Source organism: Pleuronectes platessa, chromosome 2 (assembly GCF_947347685.1).
Source record: "Pleuronectes platessa chromosome 2, fPlePla1.1, whole genome shotgun sequence".
In the NCBI taxonomy this organism is placed as follows: domain Eukaryota; kingdom Metazoa; phylum Chordata; class Actinopteri; order Pleuronectiformes; family Pleuronectidae; genus Pleuronectes; species Pleuronectes platessa.
In genome coordinates, this window is record NC_070627.1 from 23,605,948 (window position 1) to 23,630,769 (window position 24,822).

General features: G+C 41.7%; 3 protein-coding genes across 6 annotated transcripts in view; all 3 read right to left on the reverse strand.

The window, feature by feature from the left end:
- Nucleotides 1-465: 465 nt before the first annotated feature.
- On the reverse strand, nucleotides 466-4,976 carry LOC128454087 (N-acylethanolamine-hydrolyzing acid amidase). Its single transcript, XM_053437269.1, has 11 exons — nucleotides 4,755-4,976; nucleotides 3,639-3,803; nucleotides 3,407-3,530; nucleotides 2,982-3,072; nucleotides 2,808-2,893; nucleotides 2,529-2,701; nucleotides 1,737-1,799; nucleotides 1,570-1,636; nucleotides 1,439-1,467; nucleotides 1,112-1,181; nucleotides 466-709 (listed from the first exon to the last, which is right to left on the reverse strand). Exons 1-11 carry the CDS (start codon nucleotides 4,931-4,933, stop codon nucleotides 689-691), a joined length of 1,068 nt encoding a protein of 355 aa, XP_053293244.1. The 5' UTR covers nucleotides 4,934-4,976; the 3' UTR covers nucleotides 466-688.
- Nucleotides 4,977-9,517: 4,541 nt separating this feature from the next.
- bhlhe40 (basic helix-loop-helix family, member e40) lies at nucleotides 9,518-13,155 on the reverse strand. Its single transcript, XM_053441910.1, has 5 exons — nucleotides 12,728-13,155; nucleotides 12,549-12,612; nucleotides 12,330-12,437; nucleotides 11,779-11,902; nucleotides 9,518-11,648 (listed from the first exon to the last, which is right to left on the reverse strand). Exons 1-5 carry the CDS (start codon nucleotides 12,802-12,804, stop codon nucleotides 10,798-10,800), a joined length of 1,224 nt encoding a protein of 407 aa, XP_053297885.1. The 5' UTR covers nucleotides 12,805-13,155; the 3' UTR covers nucleotides 9,518-10,797.
- A 2,314-nt stretch (nucleotides 13,156-15,469) lies between these two features.
- Nucleotides 15,470-24,822, reverse strand: part of itpr1b (inositol 1,4,5-trisphosphate receptor, type 1b) — an 89,566-nt gene continuing 80,213 nt past the window's right edge. For all 4 annotated transcript variants that reach the window (XM_053440409.1, XM_053440416.1, XM_053440400.1 and 1 more), the window contains 4 exons: nucleotides 24,456-24,621; nucleotides 23,384-23,544; nucleotides 18,316-18,477; nucleotides 15,470-17,040 (listed from right to left, as the gene is read on the reverse strand). In XM_053440409.1, the coding sequence (XP_053296384.1) occupies nucleotides 16,954-17,040; nucleotides 18,316-18,477; nucleotides 23,384-23,544; nucleotides 24,456-24,621 (576 nt within the window). In that variant the 3' untranslated portion in view covers nucleotides 15,470-16,953. The remainder of the gene's footprint in view (nucleotides 17,041-18,315; nucleotides 18,478-23,383; nucleotides 23,545-24,455; nucleotides 24,622-24,822) is intronic.

Below are 24,822 nucleotides of genomic sequence, written 5' to 3' on the forward strand. Positions count from 1 at the left end.
AAACCAACTAACCAACCAACCAACAGACAGGGGTGAAAACATACCTTCCTTGGCAGTAGTAAAAAAGGGTCATTTCAGATGACCTGAAACCATTTCTTTCCTGTTTAAATTTGCATTACACTGAAGCAGGAATGTGTTGCATAAATGCAGATAGCTCACTTTCCTTTATTGCTGCCCACTTAAGCCTCAGGCTCGAGACACACAATAACATTAGCTTGTTTCCGTTGTCTTCATAAACACAAACATTGTGAAATATTTGAATTTTTATAAATGAATAGGATGGTTGGAGCTCTTTTCTCCTTTATGACATTGTATGAGGGCCATGGTAGCTTATAAAAAAACATGGGTAATAGGTATATCATTTGATTGACAGGGTTTATTATGAATGAGTTCATTCCCTCTTTTATTTACTTTCCATACTCCAGAAATGATCCTCTGCTCACAATACAGATTATGACAAACATGTCAGTATTCAAATCTTTATTAAGCTTGACATATAAATCACATTCACACATGTCAAATTCCCTTTAATTCACAGCTCTCTCTCTCTCTCTCTCTCTCTATATATATATATACATATATATATATATATAAATTGTGAATGTGCATATTAAAATGTTGTGCATATTAAAATGTTGTGTAGTGCGGATACACAATAAAAAAAATTGTGTTGTTGATTGCAGCCAGTTCAGTCCATCTTACGACAGTTCTGGGAAAAGATTAGAAAGGATGAGTCATTATCATTACTTCCTTTCTTGTTATAAAATGACTGAGAGAGAAATGAAGAGTGCAAACAAACTAGGGCTGGGAAATAAAGGACTATCAATAATTACAGCAATACAATTTTCATCAATGGCAACATAACACAAGTCAAATATACATCTATTTAAGTTTAACAAGTGTTATCATTATTAGTATTATCATGAGCTACTCATAAAGAAGAGTTTAAAACTGTCTTTAAACTTAAAATACATAATAACGTGAAATGAACATTATCAATATTGACTACGATTTTTTACTTAATTATTTTTATTTATTTATTTGGATATCATTTTTGGCCACATCATCCAGCCCTAAAACAAACGGATATACATGTAATATGTGATCTTACCTCTTGCCTGATGAGTGACCTGTACACGTCGGGATGTGCTGCACTCATTGTTGTTGTGTAGATGGTAATTCTGGGAGACAGATGCGTAAACGTTATCAACACAAGCTATGTAAAGGTTTCTTACAATGACTGTGAAGCACGTACTCAAAAACTTAATCAGCCAACTGAAACACTCAACTGCTGAACTATGGTGTCAAACAAAGGCCTATTGACTATTGGATGATTGGTGAGGGGGAGGGCAAGGGATCTGAACAGTCATGTGATTCTTTGAGCAATACAAATTAGAACATAAATAGATAACTTCCTTCTTAAATGGACAGCACTTACCCATTACAAACTGGAGACAGCGACAAAACCTGGGGGGACGACACACATAAACATAGTCTCTTTTTTCTCTTTTTATAAATGTGCACTATATGTTTTCTCCTCCTCTCACGTGGACTTTGGCCCACACTTACCTGATAAAGTGTCTCCAGGTTTATTTGGTCCTGGCCAGTAGCGTTCAGTGCTTTGTTGGCGACTTCTCTGAGAGATTAACACACAGCAGCAGATTTTAAGTATAACAGTAAAGACAACAATGGATGTGTTCGTCATGTGACATGACCAGTCTATGGACATGACTCACCTCCGATGGTCCCTGGCTGGGGGAGGAAGCCAGTGGTCAAAGTTGGTTTCCACTCTGAACCATCTAGAACAGGAACACAGCATGCAATGTTCAGTTCCACTTGTGGAATCACACAACTCATTTACACATCTGCAGATATAATTTTTGCAGAGATGTGTTCTGCATCTAAACGACCCTCGTTTGACAAAATATCTCTGTCCAGATGAAAACTCAAAACATCTCAAATAAGCATGTCGGGAAGGACTAGCTAGGATGAACTATGTCAACCTGGTTTATCTGCAATGAAGTCAATATTTGTTATTAAATAAAACAGAATTGCTTTATTAATGTTTATGTTGGTGGTTTAAGTTTGAATGCATAATTTTACTACTGTTCTTTTTTCATACTTGGCATGTCATTTCATCGATATGTTAAGCAATTGAAACAATCGTCAGGCCCATGCGTGCCGGGCCAATAGGTGGCGATACCGGCAACATGAACAATCCGTCAAATTCCAAAGAAGAACGCTGAGGTAACGTGTACCCAACTTGTCATTAGACCTAGGAGTGCTAACCAACAATAGAGAAACCAGGAAATAACGGCCATTGTTTCCGGCACATGCTCATTTTACAAACAGTGGGCGTGAAGTGAGATGTGGCATCATCTGCCAAAACCCTCCATTATACATGTACACACGGATGAACAGGACACAACGCTTTTGAAAATCTCTGTTGTAGTAACTTAATATTGTGAAATGTATGCAATAGTTTGGACAGGTCATAAGAGTCCCCTCAGATCTTGAACTTAGCCTACCTCCCGTTAATGGGATCCAGGGGCCAGATATCCGCGGGGCCCTTCCGATCTCTGGTGATGACGACCCCTTCCCCGGGTCGTACTCCACCCACGATGTAGTACACCCCAGTGATGATGGGGATTTTAGAAAGACGCATCACTGCATCTTGGAAGTCCTCTGCTCCCTCCAGTGTCTGCATAGGTCACAAACCCAATTCATTCACTTCCCTGTGAAAGTGTTCTCTTTCCACTTCCCACAAAAAACTTCCTCATTACGCTTATAACTCATAACACACTCACCTCCCTCACCAACCAGCTGACTGGGGACCGCCCCAAGAGGAAAGCGGATACAATATTCTTCCACCAGTTATACCAGCGTTTAGTGCCTGAGGGTAACAAACAAAAACAATGTAAACAAATACAAGAGGAGGACTATTGGACAAACTTGACTGCTGAGAGGAGGTGTGGTCTCACCTCGCTCGTCTCCGGAGACGGTAAACTTGTTAGGACTCTGTCCCGTCCACAGGCCGACATAGCCCGCAAAAGAAGTTCCCTGGTACTGCACCTGAACATAATGTATATTTACTCTATCCTGGACTTCACATCCTCATTCACTAACTTGCACCTACTAAAGTTTACAGTGTGTTTAGTTTGTCCAGTTTGGGCTACTGTAAAAAACATGGCGCCCTCTGTAGAAAAGACCCGCTCCTGATGTAAATATAAACTATTTAAGTATAAAGGGCCCACTCTAGGGCAACTAAAACAATAATTTGTACAATTTAGATGAAAAACACTAGTGAAAACATCACTAGTATTATTTTATATTCAGTTTCGCCATTAGATCCCTTTCAACTAAATTCACATACTGTACATTTAAATCTTTGGAATAAATACTGTACCTCTCCATTCTTGAGGAAATCTACGTTGATGGTCAGATTCCTCAGAACAGGATGTGGATAGTCGAGATTCCTGCCGTGGAACACGTTCCCACTTTTGTCCTGAGCGACGATGCTGGTGCAAAATCTAGGAGACGCACATGAGTTGTGTTTGCATTAGTGGCGTTTTGCCTCAATCCTGCACACTCAGACAATTCAGCTGCAAAGGCCTCGGTCGATATAACTCTATACTTACGCAGATATTTCATAGGCGAAGTTGAGAATGATGACGTCCGCGATGCTTCCCCCAAACAGGGAGGCCATGCCGCGGATCTCCCCGGCGAAAGGCTGAGGGACGTACTTCTCCAAGGCCAACACCACAGGGGCAATCGCATGATGCACCCATTTTGGAACGGTAGAGCTTACAGAAAATAAATAAACAAATAAATTATTAAAAGACAGAAACACTGGTGGATAATCACTGTCAGCAAAGGTAGGATTTATAACTCCATTCGAAGTGAGTTTACCCAATGATCAAAGCCTGGTATCTTTTAAGTAAAAAATATACCATTTCAAACCCACCTCACTTCCCAAATGTTGTTAATGTGTGATCAATTATGTGTATTATATATTTCTAGCGATTCATTTTATTTGCTTTATCTGGTTTAGAACCTGTATTAAAAGTCTTTGAGCAGTGTTACAAGCACTTTATAATTGACATATATTGCATTATGATGTGTTTATATTAAAGGGATGGTTTACCCAAAGACTAAACTCATTATCTCCTCACCACTATGACGATGGGGGAAGTGTGAAGTGATTGGGTCCAAAAAACACTTCCGGAGACTCAGGGGTCAAAAGTGTTTCAGCAAAAAATCTGATACAATAGAGGTAACTATGGACCACAAACATGAAAAGCTTCCATACTGCTCCTGTGTGGTCGTCCAAGTGTCTGTAGGCCCCAACATTCAAATTCCACTCAAAACGAGTAGATTTAGACCAGTGTTTGGGTTAAACATGGACATTTAGGTTTAAAACATGTGTAAATTAAGCCGTTTCGAGTAGAATTTGAATGACTTGGATAACACCACAGGGGCGGTATGGCGGCCTTTCCTGGTTTGTTTTCTGTTTTTACATTTTTGAGTGAACATTCCCTTAAAGTAAATGTTCTGAGTGTTCAGATGTTTGTGGTTTCCTTCCCTGGTGTTTATCCGCTCACATTATAATGACTAATCATTAATGACAATGTAACAGAAAGTGAAACCTTAGATAAACCTGTCATTACAGTGCAATAGAGTATTGCACTATTATTAAACATCTCCTTTCTAATGTGTGACAAACTTGTCGGTCGTGTGAGAACAGCAGAACTTACTCGATGACCTGAGCTCCAGCTTCCTGCAGGAAGTCTTTGTCGAACACGGTGAGTAGAGGTTTCCAGCGCACCTCTGGATCTGCATCCAGGCTGATGTTCAGGGTGGGAGGAGCGAGCTCTGCCCCGCACAGCACCGCCAGCACGGGCACGAGTCCCAGCAGCAGCGCACACTGAACCATTATGCCCCGAATGAGTTCCGCAGCCTGAACTGCTGAGGTCTGTATATAAGGCAAGAAGTCCGGACCACTTCCGCTCAGGGACTTTCACAATAAAAGCTGGGTCTTGTATTTACCAAACAGGTAATTCAGTGAATCTTCATCAGGAGACCTTTTATTTTAAGGTGCAACAAGAACATTTATTTTGTTGCTGGTTGTGTTCAAGCTGTGTCTGTTCTAGAGAAGGAGGAGGTTAATATTACTTTACAATGACTTTATTTGATAATATCACAACTCTGTTAAAATGTTTGTTATTATTATGACTTCATTATCATACTATTAATACTTTATTACTACTTTATTCTAGTAATATTGCAACTTAATTATCATAACGATTATATTATCATATTATTACGACTTGGTTACAACCTTATTCTTGTAATATTACAAACTTAGTATGAGTTTATGTAATTCTGACTCACAATATTCTGAATTCATTGCAAGAGTATTTTCATAATGTTAGAACTTTATTACAACTTGATTGACTTCTCATCAATTTCAACTTTATTTTCGATTACTATTTTATTCTTAACTACGACTTGATTATGAATCACGACTTTAATCTTGATTATGACTTAATTCCCCTTATATTATGACATTTTCTCCTTTAATTATGACTTTATTGTCAGTCCTAATTCTTATGATAATGTGGTGCTGATTTACTAAAAGATTACGTATTTCATTATTAGTTTTTTATTGAAGTATAACAGGCGGCTCATCCCTATAAAATAACGACATCGTTCTCGTAATATAACGACTTAATTCTCAAAATCTCTGATATTCTACCCTTAAATTGACAATAATACTCTGTATTTGATTCCACAAAGAAATTGATGCAGACATACAGTAGAGCACTACAGTTACTCCTGACATAGTAATGAATATTTACGCAATTGATAGTAGCCAACAGGATAACAATAACATGAATATATACAACATATAAAATCAAGCATCACATGAATTTATTTATAGTCTTCAGTAACTGCAGTGTTTTTGGTGTTGGCTTACCAATAATTCATATTAATAAATGATCATTACTTGTATTGTATGGGAGGGAGTTGTTTAAGTCTGTATTATAATGGTCTAATGTAGCAATAATAGCAACAGATCTACCAGACAATCAAGAGTGAGTTTTGTTTCAAAGCTCTGTGGTTTCATCCATCGGTGAAGTGAAAGAAGTTCTAGCTCCAGGGTTTCACTGCTGTTCATATGCTAACTAGATCACAACTGCATGCCAAAACCAGAGGTGTGGTTTTCCTCAATCATTGCAGGAAGGCCGTTGTGACATAACCTTTGAACCTCTAACAAAAATGAACAGTGCTCTCTATCAACTAAAGCTGAAATGGTTTTATCTTTGATTTATATTGACATAAGCTTCTGCATCTGGTTCCACTGACGTCTTCTTGTCTTCCTGTCCTCTGTGTGTCTGGATGAGTGGGTGCTTTAAGACCTTTCTCTTTAGGTCACCATTTTCTTTGATGGGTGCTCATGAGGCATTTTGAGACTCATGAGAAATCAGCTTCCCAACCATGACAATTCTCGCTGTTGCCTTGTCCACAGTCCATGCACTGTTCTCAGCAGCAGTCACCATTGGAGGCCAAGTCCATGCATATCAGTTCCACACTTATCCCAGTTAGGTCCTCTGTGACACCCAGTTCATAGTTAGATATTTATTTGCCAGCTAAATAATAAAGTCATTCTTTTTGATGCTATCATATTTCTGTGGGTTTGGCGGTCTTTGTCTCATGACGATGTTTTTTCACTGCTTGGTTTACACTGGTGTCACTGTTTTCTGAGTGTGAGAGCAGTGAGACCGAGGCAAGCCCACATCCTGCCAGTTGGTAGAGGATACGACTGTGAACTAAGTGAAGCTGATGAAAAACATCAATATAAATGAAGCTTTAGCTACTAGGTTGGGATCATGAGGATTCCCACTACCTGTCCAGGATGTACCCCACCTCCCACACAATGGCAGCTGGTTGACTCCCTGTGACTTGAGAAGGATAAGCCTAATGCTGGATGAAATACAGAGACCAGCAATTTTTCAAGACATGAAACAATTTTCAGGAACTCACTTGAGTGGGTCTGTGACTCTCAAGATACAAACAGATTCTTGTGGCTGGAAGCAACAGCCTCATCATGTCAGTACTCAACCTATACTCAATTTGAGTCACTTGGGGGCAGCAGAAACCAGCTGTAAACATCACACTGACATGTTTTCACCATCGATGTTTGTGAGTTGATGAACTTGTTTGTAAAGAGGGACTTATCAAGCCAATACAGGACTCATTAGCACCCATTTAGAGTGGCGTTCATTTCCATCCATGATTCCACCAACTCCTGAGAGAAATATCTGTCTCTTGAGCTGCTACATGTTCACCTGCTTGCTGCTGACACTGTCTGTTTGCTGTGTGGTATTGGGTATGGAGTGAACAGGCTGGGTCTCCTCAGCTGTCTGCAGCAGGAGGAAACAAGTCTAACAGAGGTTTGTAGAGTAGCGAGCAGTGAAACACAGAACAATGAAGTGAAAGCCAGTGCCCCATAGAGCCAAGAGGAACTAAAGAGGTGGTTGATTATATTATATGAGATTGTCACTGTACAATCCCTTTCATAAATGATCTATTGTAATATCAATTATTGACTTTCACTAAATGACTAAACCGTCCAATACTCTGCCACGAGGATCATCTGCCACACCTAATGGAGAGACCACATCACACATCTCATCCAGCTTCCGGTCCAACAAAGAATACTTGACAAGATTCCAATTCAATGAGTTCCACAGTGAGTTTCTATCAGAGTGAGCCTTTAGAGGCTTGGCAATACAACTCTGGCACACTCTGCCACCTCTCCTACCACATTACAACGCAAAACACAGGGTTGGTATCAATCTACCCTTCATAACATGTCCCCCACTAATACATGGTGAACCTTTGGCTTTACTTTCCCTAACTCATGTGTTGTTATTTTGTCTTGTTCTTGTTCACAAATGTGGCTCGAAACCTGATTTTAACTTTGCATGTACTTTCAACTATTCTTGTGTCACATATGTTGTGTTTAAAGGTGTGTGTGTCTCCTAATCTGATACTACATTACATTTCATTTAGCCGAGGCTTTTATCCAAAGCGACTTACAATAAGTGCATTCAACCATGAGGCTACAAACCCAGAACAACAAGAGTGAGAGAAGTGAAGTCTTCTCGTGTGACGTGTCTAGTTGACATCCTTTTTTGTGTGTGGTAGCATTCTAGTCTAAACAAGGTTTTGTTGCAGTTACAGAAGTGAAATACTAACATTTAGTTTTACTTTAACTGTTGATGTGTTTATTTATGATATATAGTCCTTGGGTGTTAAGAAAGGCTCTGTGAAATTATAATAGAAATAACAATTATAATAATAATAATTACAACAATTACACTTACTATAATTATTATAATTATTTCTAACAAAATTCAACAACATATATTTGTGGGAAATTGTTACACTGAAAAGATCAGCTTTAAAGACTGATGTCCTCTTCAATCTCTATTGTATTCAACACACACTCAAAACAACAAAGAAGAAGCATGATTTATGGTCTGGTTATGTGCTCTAGCAAACCAGGCTCACTGGTGGGAAAACAGCAGCTGAGTGCAGTGCAACTCCACCAGGTGGTGCCAGTGTGGCGTTTTGGAGCTGATCAGGACCGTGAGGCCTGAGAAATAAAAATCCCAAACTAGTGTGTTGACAGAACTTCTCTGATCTGCAGCTCAAATTACAAAATACTGTTGTGATTGCAACAAAAGAAGGGAACCGACATTTCCACATTTCTCAGAGAGGCACGGTGGGATGGTAGTAAGTAGTGCCTGGCATATGCTTTTGATATTCTCACAGTCACTACAACTACAGCAATGTGAGCACCCAGGAAACAGCAGCCAAACAAGCCACAGCAGGTTGGCGGTGATTAAACATCCGTATTGTGAAATATGGACGTTAATCAAAGACTTACGGCCGTCGCCGCCACAACCTCAAATAGCACTTCTATCCACTGTGGTGTTCTCAAGTGGCCAGGCCTATTTCTGCTTCTACACATCACACTTTAAATCATGGTGCAGTTGCTGTCACACTTTGTACGTACCATATAACCTGTATGAGAGGGAAATCACGGAACCATAAAAGTGATAAAAGGGCATTTATTGATTATGTCTACATTTTATCTCTAGTTTCCGAGCTAATATCGTGGCCCACAGGGTCAGTTTTCATATTCGTGACAGTATGTAGTAAACAAAATCATTTCCGCGATTATGTGTTGAGATAAACGTTGCAGTGAAAAAAGATAGTGACACGGATATATTAATGCTCACCACGCATAACTCCTGGGAAACGCTCTTGAATTGGATATGTTCACAGGCTGTAATCTAAGACAGGCTATTGATTTACAGAGGCTCTGCTGCTTTATGGGTTATGTAAGTGTTATGTAAGTATGTGTTGTTATGAGGAGCCGTCTGCTCGGCCGGCTACAACACGTCGAAGCCATCAGGCAGTGAAAAAAAAAACAAATTCCACGGGGGGAGGGAAAAGAAAGCTTTATTAATATTTTAATATTTATCAATAATACTTTATATACAAAATATGTACAACAAACAACCTTGTGTTACATTTGTCAAAATAAATCCCAAATACCTCTATCTATACAAAACTATTATCTTAGTTTGAACTTTACATTCACTCTCTTTGCCGCAGACACAACATTTAAAGCAAATACAGTTCCAACAGCTGTTGTCGTTGTGTCTGCGTTAAATGAGTAAAGGCAACAGCATGAGCTAGAAGGTCAGGCCTTAACTTGACTGGGAATTTACGGGCAATGACGCACATACGCTAAACACTGTACCCGTCCTGTTGCCGTGTACAGCAAAGAGACGGCCTCAACCTTCCTCTCGCAATGCGGACACACTCAGCGGGTCACGTATCAAAAATAGAGATGTATGAGTAGTATAAACAACAACAAAATAGTACAAGACATTACTTCACAGGACATCAATCTAGATGCACAAATAGTCGTGACTCACAGATTAAATCAAAAAGCACGTACGGCCGCATCAATCGTCAACAGACATGGGTGACACGCCCTGCACGCCAACAACGCCCTGGACATTCTTTGAACATTGTGAACACTTGTGCTCATTTAGCTCCAAGGTAACTTAAGGGTGAGAGAAGTGAAGTCTTCTCGTGTGATGTGTCTAGTTGACATCCTTTTTTTTGGTAACATTCTAGTCTAAACAATGTTTCGTTGCAGTTACAGAAGTGAAAAAAAACACTGAGGGTAGATCCTCCGTTCACAGATCTACAGCAGGTATTTAAGCAGCATCTACAAGGGGCTTTTGTTCAATCTTTACATTCATTACAGTGTGTGTGTGTGTGTGTAAAAAAGTAGGTCCAAATAAAATATATGTTTCTTTGGGAGGGGGTTGGTGTATCTGTGTCCTACACGCTGGGTTTACCTCTGACATTCAACAACGAGCGTGGGGAAGGCGAACCTTGCTGGAAACAGGAAAAATAAAAAACGCTTTAATCTGATCACGTTCACAGTGTTCCAGAGCCGTGCAGCAGGTAATATACGAGCCTCTGCACGGACACTGCAGGTTGCCCCCAGAGATCCTGTTTGAATGTGTGAGAAGCTGATGATATATGATGGTTTCCAGTTGGGGCTCTTTGCTGGGGTCAGTGTTCTGATGGGCCAACCAACAGCGGTGGTTTGAAGGGAAACCGGTTCCGAGTCTTCTCAGTTGGGCCGACTGTTTAACCCCGTTCAACATTTGAAGGGCAAGGTTCCAACAGAAGGACTTCTGTTTAGTCTTTGGTTTCCATGTTCAAAGCAGGGACCTGCTTTAAAGCTTTGTGAAGAGCAGGGGAGTCCATGGCGGCGTGGTGTGGGACCGGAGAGCCTCCCCTTGAGGACACCACCAAGGATGAGGGTGTTTCTAGGGGTAGGCTCATTGAGGAGCCATTCATGCCTGGGTACATGACCGGCATGCCCCCTGCGTACCAGCATTTCTCCAGCATGGGCAGATACGCTGCGGCTGCAGCAGCTGCTGGGGGTAGGAGGTAGAAGGGGAGGCAGAACGGGGGCTGGTTGGGGGAGAAGCTCATGTAGCTGCCGGGGACTCCTGCCGTGTGCCCGGCGGGGATCTCGTCCTCTGTCGAATCAGGCCGTGACTTCTTGGCATGTGGCTCGTCACCCTCCTGCTTGATGGCACCGGTCGTACATTCAGATGAAGTGCGCTTGAGTCCCCCCTCTCTCGCGTGGCTCTCTGACCACTGGGCCTTAGGGTCGCGCTCTCCCCCGTACCCACTGTCTGTGTCTGTGTCACTTCCACTCTGCTCCGCTGTCCCGTGGGGGTAAGTCCTCTGAATGACAGGAACACAGTTCTTGGCGGTGCCCTCGGAGGACCGCGGGGGCTGTCCTGCAGATTGCTTCACCTTCACTGCAGCTTGAGGGACAGACTCCTCTGGACGTAGGCTGCTCTGATGCTGCAGGACTTCGGCGGCTACTTTTTGGATGTGGCCGATGACATGGGAAGCGGTCAGGTCCCTGCTGCTTTCTTGGTTGGCCAGATAGTGCAGGACCTCTTTTGCACACAAGTGAAACCCCGAGCGAAACATCTCCTCGCTGTTCTCTGCACCATCACCTCCATGATCACCTGGAATTGTAAAAACACAAGGGTTAGGAAACCTTTCGCCCAGTTTTAATGCAATAACTGAATTGTCTGCCACCGGCAAAACATCTCCCTTCGCTTCACGTCAACAAGACACCGCGGACATGGGACTTACTAATTTGCAGGTCCTTTTGCAGCGCCATGATTTTCTGCTGCTGCTGCTCCAGGAGGGTACTCAGGGCTTTCACATGCTTGAGAGTGAGCTCCAGCACCACGGCTTTCTCCAGATGACCCAGCGTCTAAAACAGGAAAGACCTTCGATAAGCATGTTGATCTTTCTTATGTAACACATTCTGCAGCTGAACAGAGGACAAGCCTCGGGTAGTCATGCAAACCACGTACGCACGCACACACACACACACACAGGCGCAGATCAACACACACATGGGTAAATTCTCAACAACAAGCTCAAACATCTCAAAACTGAATAAAAACATGAAATAGAAAAATAATATCCCTTCATGTTTTTTCGCCTTTTAAAATCCAAAAACGTATATATTTTTGGAGACTCCAAATTTGAGTCCAGCCAAACCATGTGGCGTCTCAGGTTCCCTGGCCGTTCACACACACGCACACACACACACACACACACACACACACACACACACACACACACACACACACACACAGACACACACACACACACACATAGAACATAATACCCACCGTGAGTTTCAGATGTTCAGGCAACAAATCCTTCAGTTGGGCGATGCATTCGTTGATTCTGTCCCGTCTTTTCTTCTCGATCAGTCGGTGTGGCAGCTTGTAGGTCTCCTGGAGAGGGGGCGGGGGGGGGGAGGGGGGGGTTGTCAGTGATATCCATGTTGCTAAATGGAGGAATATGATGCATTAAGAAATAAATGACAATAAAAAACTTTTATTTACCTTGCTCTCATCCACGCGCTTCATGCCCCTCCTGGGTTTGTATACATAGATGGGAAAGTCCATTCTTTAGAGGGAAGGCAGAATCAGTTAGTTTTGACTTTGGTAATATTCATACATACTGGACATACAGCTGGAGAGAATGGAAGATGATCAAATGTGTGTAATAAATGTCCTCTTACCCTGACATGTCAGCTATATCCATTGATGGGTGTGTGGGTACACAGGGAGGAGGTTGCGCACTCGTAATCCTCTCCATGTCGTTTCACTGCAAAACCCAAACGACTTCAAAAAGCCTCCAAATGCAGCCACTGCAATCCAGAAAGTATCTCCCGTTATCCAGCGCGCGTGTGTCTGTGCGTGTGTCGGTGAGTTCCCGCTCGGAGCGTGAGTTGTCGGGAGCCGCGCAGCGCTGTCACCTCAGGTCCGGACTCCGCTGCTGTGTGAGTGTGTGTGTCTGTGAGCGACGCTCCCCGCCCGGCTGGAACAAGTGTGAGAGCTGGGTGGGTTTCTGACTACGTGTTAAATAAACCCTGTGACTACAGGCACGTCTCTCCACAAGAGACACTGACTCCACTCCGTCACATGAGCCTCACGTGTTGGACGGCGCTTTCAACTCCTCACACACCCCTCCCCTCCCCTCCCCTCCGCTCTCTCCACGCAGGCGCGCACACACACACACACGCACGCAGACACCCTCCCCCCTCCCCCCTCGTGGAGTGGCTGCTCCTCCGCCGGGGCTGAGTCTCGTGTACCACCATGCTCCGGCTCCAGGGGCAGAGGCGTGTTTGCAGAACAGAGCGTGTTTACAAGACAGGAAGTAGAGCAACAGTTCCCTCGTTATCAGCCGCCACACTGCAAATATGGCTGCACGTTACACAGAGGACAACACTGCAGAGCCCCGGGCAGGAGCAACACAACAACACAACACACAGGGAGAGGGGGTTCAGCGGCGTGGAGCAGCTATAAGCTGCAGGCTTAAAGATCAGTGCAGGGACTGCAGACGAGATTTGAAAAAGTCTTAAGGAAGATTTGGAAAAACAAGTAAAACGAGCAAGAATAACGATGACAACAATAATAATAACAGTTGAATTCAATTAAATTATTAAATAATCAATCAGCCAATCAATCAATCAATCAATCAATCATCTATCTATTTATTATAGCCTAGTCAAGCTCTGCCATAAAAACGTAGATATATATGTGACCAAAAATTAATTTAGCAATATATATATAGAGAGAGATATTGATATAATGGCATACACAAAATCATTAAACTACAAATTGTAACAAACAAGTATCCATGGTGACATGTGAGTAACTCTATCATATATATTAAATTTTGTTTCAAACAAGTAGGGTGGTGACCACAAATTCATTCTGCATATATATATATATATATATATATATGCATACACAAAAAACTAAAACTGCATATTGTAACAAACAAGTATCCATGGTGACATGTAGGCAACTCCATATATATATATATATATATATAGTATACTTTTTATAAAACTGCATATACTGTTACAAACAAACAGCTTGGTCCGCCAAGTCTTTTTATATGTTCTCCGTCCGGCTGCCAGACATGTGCCACGCGCTCGGGATGGACACGGTGTGACTTCACACTGTACCCATTTGATGCGTGGCACGTGCGCACACTGAGGCGGGGCGGTGTGTTGTTGTGTTTTTATAAAGGCCGCAGCGCTAACACCGTATAAACTGGATGTCACGTTGAGATCCTCATGGCAGAGGGAGGGGGGGGGGGCAGAGAGGGTGAGAGAGAGAGAGAGAGATGGCGAGGAGATAGAGAAAGAGAGGGACAGAAAAAGAGAGCTGGAGATAGAGGGGGCAAGGGGGGGGGGGGGGGGGAGGAGAGGAGAGAGGGGGAGCGAAAGAGAGGGAGAGAAAGAGAGGGAGAGAAGGAGAGGGAGAGAAGGAGAGCCGAGCGGCAGATCCCTGTCATTGACGTCACGCTCACAGACAAGCCGAGAGTGGCCGACTGCTCTGTCGGTTCCTTCCGCCGATGTCCCGAAGCAGCCACAGACTAAAGATAGACACCGCTGGAAGAGAAGCCTGCAGCGAGGACAGGCTCTCTGCCTGCACCTGTTCCAAACACCAACACACCGGAAACACACCGTGTCTCATGAAGAAGTCAGGACCCTGAGTTTTTTTTATCATTTCAGATCTTTAAAGTTTATGAATATATATTTGTATGTTGTTTTCAAAATGGTGAATAAGAAATGAGACCATCTTAAACTGAATTGCTCTCATTACTGTTGATGTCGTGCAAAAGCTGAGTCGTGACTATAAGCAGGGCAGAGACCTGTCGGTTCTTTGTATTATCAACAAAGTGCACTTTCATAAAAATAAAACTGGATTATCATTATTAATGTTTAAATATTTGATGGTATTTGCTGAACATCTGAAGATGTTCAGATGTTTCCAGTTCATTTGTCTGAGTACCTTCAAGATTATACCAGGACATGAACTGGTTTCACCTCTGAACTGGAAAAGACAGAACACTGACTGGAAGCTGGAAGTTTGATCTTGAGTTAAATATGCATCTTACAGTTTTAACATTGGGTTTTCATAGAATATATATAACACACACACACACAGGGGTAAGAGTTTCTATTTATTTAAATCCTATTGCAATTGATTGTTGAGGGCTGGTGCCGAGTTTAGGTAGTAACATTTTTTTAATATTATAAATACATTTATATACATTAAAAAAATTCTCAACAATTCCTAAGATGTCATTATCAAACTCATATGACAAAGAGGTTTGATGTTTAACTGTTTAGCCAAATAGACTCTACTATAAATAATTATAATTCAAAAGAAAAAACAAATACAACCAAATCTATAGAGCTTAAATTAAGAAAAAATATATTTTCTCCGTAAAATAAACAAACACATCTTTTGGCATTGTTTATTTTGTGAAATAAAAGTTTTCATATTGGCAAACATAAATGCTGAAACCGATATGTCTGTGAAGGGCTCATATCTGATGATATTATTGTCCAAATATACATTGATATACATATATATCCTATTGGGTATATTTACATGCGGTCTATGGTATGCCCATCAATTTTACTGGCTTATGATAATTCTACAACACCAGTATGACTCATGTTGGATCCGCTGATCACTGAATGGTTGTATAAATAAACTGTTAAACATTTTTAAACAAAGAGCATCATTAGTCTACTGTATATGGAGACTTTCTTATAATAAACAGACATCACAATGAGTAAAGGATAATTACATCAATTTTAATAAATAATCCTACTTTAATATACAAATCGACAGTTCTTACATTTTTTATTCATGTTAACATTCATTTTGAGCAACAGTTGTTTCTCTCCATCTCATTTTTCTATACAAAAGCCAAAGTAAGCAACAAATATTATGTACACACAGTAGTCCCCATAAAAGAGAGACTTCTAAATCAACTAATACATATTAGTGAACATAAGCATGAAAGTTTGAGACTCGGCACAAGCATGAATCAGACTTCAGATGAGGGACGGCAGGCACAAGTGAGAAATGGCGCTAATGAGGTTTTATCAAGGTAAAATATATGCAACTCCTGAGCAAATTGTAAAAGCATGAGTGACACTGTATCTGACAGACAAGTCCAATATTCTAAATGTCAATTAAATAAGAAAGTAAATCTATTAAGTTTGCACAGAGATGTGACACCACTGGATCTGCAGAAACTATCTGTATATATTGCTCTCATACAATTTACTATCGGGTGCAGGTGACACTCCAGCAGTATGCACATTTTCAAGAAAGAAAAAGGAAAATTGAGAAGGCCAGCTTATTCAATATTTTCTCTATATTTGCGTAAGCAAAGACAACCGACAACTCCCTACTTTATCCAGTGACAGTAAAGTACAAACAAAAAGATTGGCCCACGGCTGAAGTAAGGAATGACTGATGGAACTTAAATCCACACACCAGCGAGGTTGCATATTTAAGTTTATATATTGCACAAAAATGCATGAAAATAAGTAATACTGCTCATTATGACCGAATATAAATAGCAAACATTCAAATAAAAGGACAAAGAAATGGGTGTAATTCCTCCTGTCCAGTCTGCTCCACCATGTTTCAAGTTAAAGGCCATGTGTTGAGGAATCCCCATTTATTTCGACACAGAAAACATTTGGCACAAAGTGCGACTGGACTGAACAGAACGAGGTGGGGGAATGTTACTCTGTGTAGTAACAGGTGCGTGGGACGGAGCTACACATCGCCTTATGTCTACCTATACGTTACAGTGGTTTCCTACCGTTATAAGTTAAACTCGCCCTCAGGACAGTGGGCGAGCCTCTGAGGGGCTGTGACCCGGGCATGACGGCGAGCTGCTTCAGAGGCGAGTCGGTTGAACTCACGCAGGCTGCTGGGGGTTGACGTTCATGTGCTGCGGGTGCCCCAAGAGGCCGATCCGCTGCTTCTGCTTCCTCTGTTCTGTCATCTGAAGAGAAAAGAGATAACAGATTATTGGGGGAAATCCTCCCACCTGTTCCTCTGCTGGCACGCTCTTCTTCTTCTGCTGGGCATGTTGGCAGCCTCTCCACATCGATTCCACCTTTTACATCACTTTACAGAAACGCTGCACACTGCCGACTCATTCTTCTGAAATCGTGCCAGCGCTCCCGTCCTCTGACGATAGTAACACAACCAAACTACTAATACTGAAACTGAGTCGAAAAAGAAATTTCAGAAATCAACCAAAGCGCATGAGTCAAAACCCCAGGTGTCGACCTTTATACAAGCAGAAACAAGATTGGCTTTTCTGCTCAGATGTGACTTTAAAGTTGTGATTGTCCCCTCAACACTGAAACAGTGAGAGGACAGACTGCTCTTGTAATGAGTGTCCCTGAGAAATAATTCTGCATTGAGGGATGTTTTGGAAGAAATAAAATGTCATTAAAAGTCCATTAGGTGAAAGGTTTAAACTCAGTCAGGGGAAGAATGGTGACATTTTTTCATTTTAAATTATACAAAATTACTAAACAGAGAGAGGACTTGTGGCACAGCTTTCCTGGTCGCGCTATTTAGAAATTAGATCCTGCAAACGTAGAGAATTCAAATGGCCACTTCTACGCACCCGCACTTTTTGTTTCATTGTTTTGAAGTCAGAGCCGGCCGATGAATCTGGAGTGAAAATGGGAGGCTCTGCCATTCGGAGCTTTCACCAACAACAATAATCATTTCCCCCCTGTCTGGGTCAAAATGTCTCGGTAACACTCACTTCCTCACAGATAGTTCTCATTTCAAGGGTAAAGACATTTTTACAATTGTGTTTACTAGAAACAGTGGATTGCAGACATTGTGCAATTACAGTGCATCAGAGGACTATTACACAACTTACTCGCACTTAAATCTGTCACTTTGATCACTGCAGAAACATTCAGTAAACCAGCCGAATGAAAAGTTATCACCCTGCTATTCTTCTGAATGTTGAGGAAGAGTTTATCTTGTAAATACAAAGATGAATACATAGATAACAAAAACAAACTCCAATCTTAGCCGAAAATGTCAGTAATGAATTCCAGAGGAAGCAGATAGGCTGTTGATCACAGATGAAAAAAAAAAATCAGGCTGACAGCCTCATGAGCTGCGTTGTGCGGGGCGAGGAGCAAACAAACAAACCACGAGCAGCGTCTGCTCATCCACATATAGAGAAAACCTCATGCCTCGAAGTCAAATGTTCAAAACCTAAGTGTTGTGCTTGACGATGACCGACCTGCTCCTTGAGCTCCGTCAACTGGCCCGACAGGTTGGACACCAGCTTCATGGTGGTCTCCAGCTTCTCCTGCAGGTTCCGGATCTCATTCTGCTCCCCGTCTGCATCGCTGCTGACCAAGGACATGGCCCGCATCCGTGGGAACCAGTCCAAGTTGTGATCCTGGTGAACAGAGATCTGGACTGTTAGGGCAGGTACATAAAAACAGAATGAAACTAATTCTTTTACTTTCATTGTAGCATCCTCTTTTAAGATCAGTGATTTGATTTTCTTTGTACTCCATCAAATAATCAGGCCTCATTTCAATCTTTCAGTGCAGTAGAACAATAAAACACAAATGGAATCAAGTGTGTTACCACCAGGCCGCATTTGATCTGCGCTTTTCATCGGCCCCGCTTCCTCTCTTTGGTTGCGTGCAGTGACTCTATGTCTATTGCATGCTTTAAAATCACATGGGCTGTGGGGGCATTTTGAAATCACTTGTTTCAAGCAGTTTATTTATCGATGATGTATTTCACGTCCAGTCTTAACATGCACATTGGCAAATCTACCTAACTTAAAAAAAACTGTGAAACAAAGTGGAGAAAACTAATTTCCTATTTGATTAAACCCACGTCACCTGACATGTCGTACGGACCCACAAAAAAACCACAGCTCTTGAAGAGCTCCTGTGATCCACTGACGGTGACTCACATGAGCACTGGGGTGGAAGGTTAGAATTTGGTGTACACTTGTTTATGAGATGTTTGCTGCCCCAGTGGTTTCTCCTGAGGAGAACTTGCAGCTCAATACCTCCCGGCACGAACAAGACCTCTGACACTCACTGGTATCTGCAGCACTTTAGAAACAAGTCAGAGGAGCTGTTAACTCCTCTGAAGATACACTGTGTCGGTGAAAAGCTTCTTGGGAACAGATTCGTTGATTTGTTGTTTTCCTATCAGAACCCATGATCTGACAGGTTTCCAACACATATCGAAATGTTTTTTATGATGTGTCAATGTGTCGACATAAACAACAATGACAGACATGGTACACAGAAGCGACACCAGGGCTGGTCATGTTCAAACATGGCTGAGGGGTCACTCGGGTGCATTCTTTCATGCTTCTGTCTCCTCTGGCACTCCACCAACACATGCCATTGTTATTGTGTCCTGTCTGAACCCACTCCCAGCTCAGCCAAAAGTCATGTGAACTTATCCGTGTTTAATTCTTCACAACATAAACACACACACACATCACACACTCACAGGAATGCCGGCGTCATGTGAACTCAATCATAGCCATCAGTGTTAATGCAGGGCGAATGAAAAGGAAGTATGCTGCACAGCTGCTGATGTCAGTGTGTAGACACAGCAGCAGAAGAAGGGTCTGAAGAACTGGGCTGGAAAAGTCCCCAGGTTTCAGTGGTTGATTTTGGAGACACATGGGCGACTGGGGTTGGCTGCGTCCGAACCACAAACCAGTCCTGGGTTAGACGGCGACCCAGCGGGGGAATCACACAACACAGAGATAATGAGCAGCATCAAGTCATTCTGAAATCGGTAGAGGACTGAGCAAGTTCCACTTCCGGAATGCAAAGATACAGAAGTTATGTTTACCAACACTTCACATGCCGCCTCCACAACACCCACCGACTTTTACTGTATCTGAACACAGCTCCAGCTCCACACAATATACTTACTGTAATATCTTTATGCTCTATAATATATGTGTTACGTGAGAAAGTGAGTATAATGTGCGGTTTCTATCATAGCGGTACTTTCATTTACACAGATTTAGAGATAAAATATTTGAAAAAAACGAATTTCTCTCAGCAGTGTTTCCCGCACTCAACTACGTGCATATGCTGTTAAATTTAAGTTCTAAATAAAGCAGAGGTCATTTCCTCATCCAGGACTCGGCCCGCCGACCAAAAGGCTCACACATGTTTGTTAGACGACAGTGTCACCAGCAGAGCTGCCAACTTTCCCTGGTGTTTACGAGTGAAAACACTTCCAGTAAACTGAGAAACGGAGCCCCAACTTAAGATTCTACATCATGATGGTTCAATGGAAATGACAGAGGTGAAGTTTATTACTACTAAAACCACTGAGAAACAGGATGCTGTGTGGTTAAACCAGCAACAGAAAATGACACAGCCACGCCACAATCCGGCGAGAAGGCCCACGGTCTATACGTGTACAGATCGATGCCAAAGATCATCACATCCCCCGACAGACATAGGCATGTACCGTTTAATGAGCTGTATCTGTTCTGAATGTTTGTGGCTACGGGTGTTTTAAGGTCACTCACAGAGCCCGTGCATCTTGTCAGTGTTGGACGCAGAAAGAAAATTAGGGCAACAAGTGTGAGCTGAGCATCATCCTTTTTACACCTTCGATGTGACACTTCACTCAGAGTCCTTCATTGACGTCAGTCCCAGTCATTGTCAGAGTAGTCTGACTTCTACACCCCCGTCAGTCCTGGTGGGCCCAGTGGGAGAGGCAGCTCGCCCCGAAGAAGTTGGACTCGCAAATCACGAGTTCACAATAAAATAAGAGCATTAATACACTAATATACAAAGAGAATATGGGGGAATATATTTACTTGTTTGACAAATACTAACCAACCAAAAGGGCTATAAAACCCAGTCAGTGACCTGTGATGTCACAAATAATGATCCATGGCCGATTGACATATACACATTGGATGAGGTTTGTTACAGCCAACCTCAACTTTTCAAAGAATTCAAAATGTGTGTCTTGATGATTATAAATCTATAAATTTTTACTATTTCCATTAAGATGGACAAAACTTCAACACTCCCTTTAGTATATGACTGTGATTTAAAGTTTTTATACTGGTATTACTTTACTTTTACATTTTCAGGGTACGAAGCGAACTAAAATAAATTCTACATAGAGTGAACCTCTAATGAAACTTAAATTCAGTTGTGTATAAATTGCACATAGGATTTTGTCATGTATTTTGTGTTCTCAAAAATTGGAAAATAACTAACTGATGCATGTCGGAGAAAATTAATTAAAGTAAGTAACATGAGGAAATCCAGGAAAAAAACATATATACTTGAACGATGTAATAAACGTGTTTGAGGAGAGAACCTGAAAGTTAATTCAATGTCAACTAAACACTGCAATCTTTGTAGACAACACTACACAGAGGTATCAAACACTTGCATGTAAAGCTGAGAGTTAATGTGAAGGATGACTAGGTCAGCTGACGGGTCACCGGGGTCTTTTGCACCATGAGTGCCTTGGCCGCTCAGGCCGCACGTTAGAAGCCGCTGGTCAGAATGCACCCTTGACAAACTGCATTTGGCTCAGCGGGGTGCAAGGTTAATGGAAGGGAGGATGGGGGTTAATCCAAAATCAGGTGGTTGCTCACAAGACCGAGTGTCGCAGATCAGGAGGGAGAGAAGTGGGCTGAATGGCATCTGATGAGAAACTGTGTCAGAAGCTGACAGCGACACAAGTGCGTCAGAGAAGCAACCACTTCACAAGAGGGGGCTTTCCTTCGGCAGTTGAGCTTTCTAATTGCTCACAGGCTACACCTGTGATGCAACTATCCCCCAAAAATATTTTTCTTTCCGTTTTAAGTTTTTTTTATTTGTTTGTATCATCCGGTTTGATCAGTTGTGACATACAGTAAAAAGCGGAAATGGACGCGTGTGTAGTTGGTGTGTTGTGCAAAACACACAAACTTACTAGTTGAGATTTTAATATTTTTGTTAATAGCCTATAACGTTTAGGGGTTTCATCATTTTCCAATGCACTGTTAAAAACAATGTCTTGTAATTCAACTTGTAAAAAAAAGAAAAATATCGTACGAATGAATAAAGAATGATAAACACAATTTCGTCACACTGCTGCTTAACAACACTCATGAGACTAAGTCCTGCTCTGGCTAAGTGCCTACCATGAGGTGCGTGTGTGTGTGTGTGTGTGTGTGTGTGTGTGTGTGTGTGTGTGTGTGTGTGTGTGTGTGTGAGTGTGTTTAATGATTAAAGCAAGGCATGGCTGCCTCAGCGGATTAACACATTTTATGCCAATGGAAGACTCTGTTTGAATGTTAATTCCCCAATCTCAAAGCTGACTGATGTGATAATACTTTGGAAGGATACAAGGTCACAGAGGCGGGGATTACATAAGGCAGTCCTGTTACTGTGGGGCAGATGAGGTAAACATATTGTTTATGCTGCTGCTGCATAGAAACATAAAGGAGATGCAGTAATCAACCCGTTTAAACCTGAGAAACAAATGCAGTTATTCAACAAAGACTAAAACGGCCACACACACAGTTCTGAACTGTACTTCTACATGTGTAATATAATTTTATATCAAGTAATATCCATTTTGCACATACGAAAAGAAATCTATTAAATCCAAATAAGCCACATCTGTGAACAATAGAGTTTAACTTTATTAGAAGGACATCCAAACTATGTGTGTGCGTTTGTGTGACATCACTTTATTATTTATTTTGTAAAAAAACAAACGTTCTGGCATTTTTTCGTAACGTCGAAGATGACTCATCTGGGTAAAAAAATAAAACTTTAGAGTCAAAGGGAAAGCAGTCAATCCCCCTTTTACCTGTGTTTAAAAAAACCTGTGTTTAACAAAAAAAAATTGTCCAAAAGAGATTAAACTGATAAGCTACTAAACTGACAGGGAAAGTTAAAGTCAGATGAGACATGGGACAACGTTTTAATTCAATTGAAGTATCCATGCACATTATCCAAGTCAAATTTACTCGATGTAATCATCTCCCAACTTAAACTTAAAAAGAAACTGAAAGGCAACCTGCTCTGCTGGCAATTTGGAAAGGAATCAAATCCCTTTTTTTAAAGGGGGTTTACACGAGTCTACCTGCTAATTTGGTTGTAAAAGAGGTGTATGTCGAATGAAAGGAGTTTTCTGTTTTTATGTGACTTTTACATTTATCACAGTAGTACAATATTCTGCTAATATCAGCATTTGAGTTTTCCACCCTGATGTCAGAGGAAATGGCCTTTGTGTGAATATGTTCGACTTTTGAATCAGTGAAAAGTCAAAATACCAAACATCCTTACCCTCATCATTTCTGCCACATAGCTCTCCGGGCCAGTGTACTCTGTCGAATCTTTGACCTTCACCAGGACGATGAAGAACAGGTAGTGCCACATGTTGTGCTCCACTTTGATGTGCTCTTCAAAGGTGACGGTCTTATTGTCAAACTTGTCTCTCTCCAAACCTAGGAAACAAAATGATCACACACACACACGCACACACACACACAGTATAAGACAGTGCTCCCATTTCTCTGGAAGAGTGAAGAAATGCTTGTTGTGTTACAACATGACACAGGTTCTTGTGACCTGAATGACGATGACTGACTGAAAACCCCCCGAGAGGAAACCGGGTCACAAGAGAATGGACAGACAAAACGTCAGGAGGTGAGACGTGCTAAAAATGGCCACCTATTGTTGCACCGCATTTGCAGAAGAGGAATAACCCTTAATCCAGTTGCCCAACACAAAGCAGTAAGAATGACCACAACTAACCAACAACTGTTGACATGCTTCAGACGAGGTGCCAATAAGTGAGTGCTTAGCCACCTGGTGCCTGAGTGAGTGTGCAGTCTGACATGGTCAAGACCCATAAAGCAACAGGAAGAAACACTACTCCTCCACAGCCGCACTTGCCATGACTAACCCTTCATTCTGGGAAAGAGGAGGCGTTCTGTTGTTTATACCTAGAAAAACAGCCCTGATGCGAAGCTGCATCACAGCAGTCGCCTGTTCACACAGGAACACACACAGCACATGCAGCGGACCACCGGTTTGATTTCTTTGGATTTTGTCGTCATGTGCGAGCTGCGGCATTCACACCTGCCGATTACACTGCACCGGAAGCTATTGCAGCATCGACTCAATTTAAACTGTGAGGCATTTCTGCTAAGAAGGGAGTAACACTACAATTCCGAGATGATCAGTAAAAGAGGTTCAATGTGTGTCAAAGGTCGCTGAGTCACACTCCCATAATAAGAGTCAGTCTGCAACTAGTGAGCACGCATACTGGTTTTAACTAATAATAATAATAATAATAGGTAATTTTCAACATCATCATATAGAAAAACTCAGACATCTTTATTGAATCCCTCACCGCAGATAAAACACGTTGTCTTCAGGATCTCCTCTTTCTTCTGCTTCTCGCTCCTCAGGTCAGCAAACGTGTCGATGATGACACCGAAGATGAGGTTGAGGACGATGATGATGACCATGAAGAAGAAGAGCAGATCGTAGATCACTCTGGCTGCAAAAAGAGGTTCCTGTTGGAGCAAGGGGAGAAAAACGATTGATACAAAATAATAAAGCAATTGTTCACATACGAGTTATTTGGATTTAAAAGATTTACTTTCTGATGTGCAAATTGAATTTAACTTATTCAGAATTATTAAAGTTATAGGCACATATTAAGTTGATAATAATCATTTATTCATTATTTACTTACTTGTTAAGCAATTTGAGTA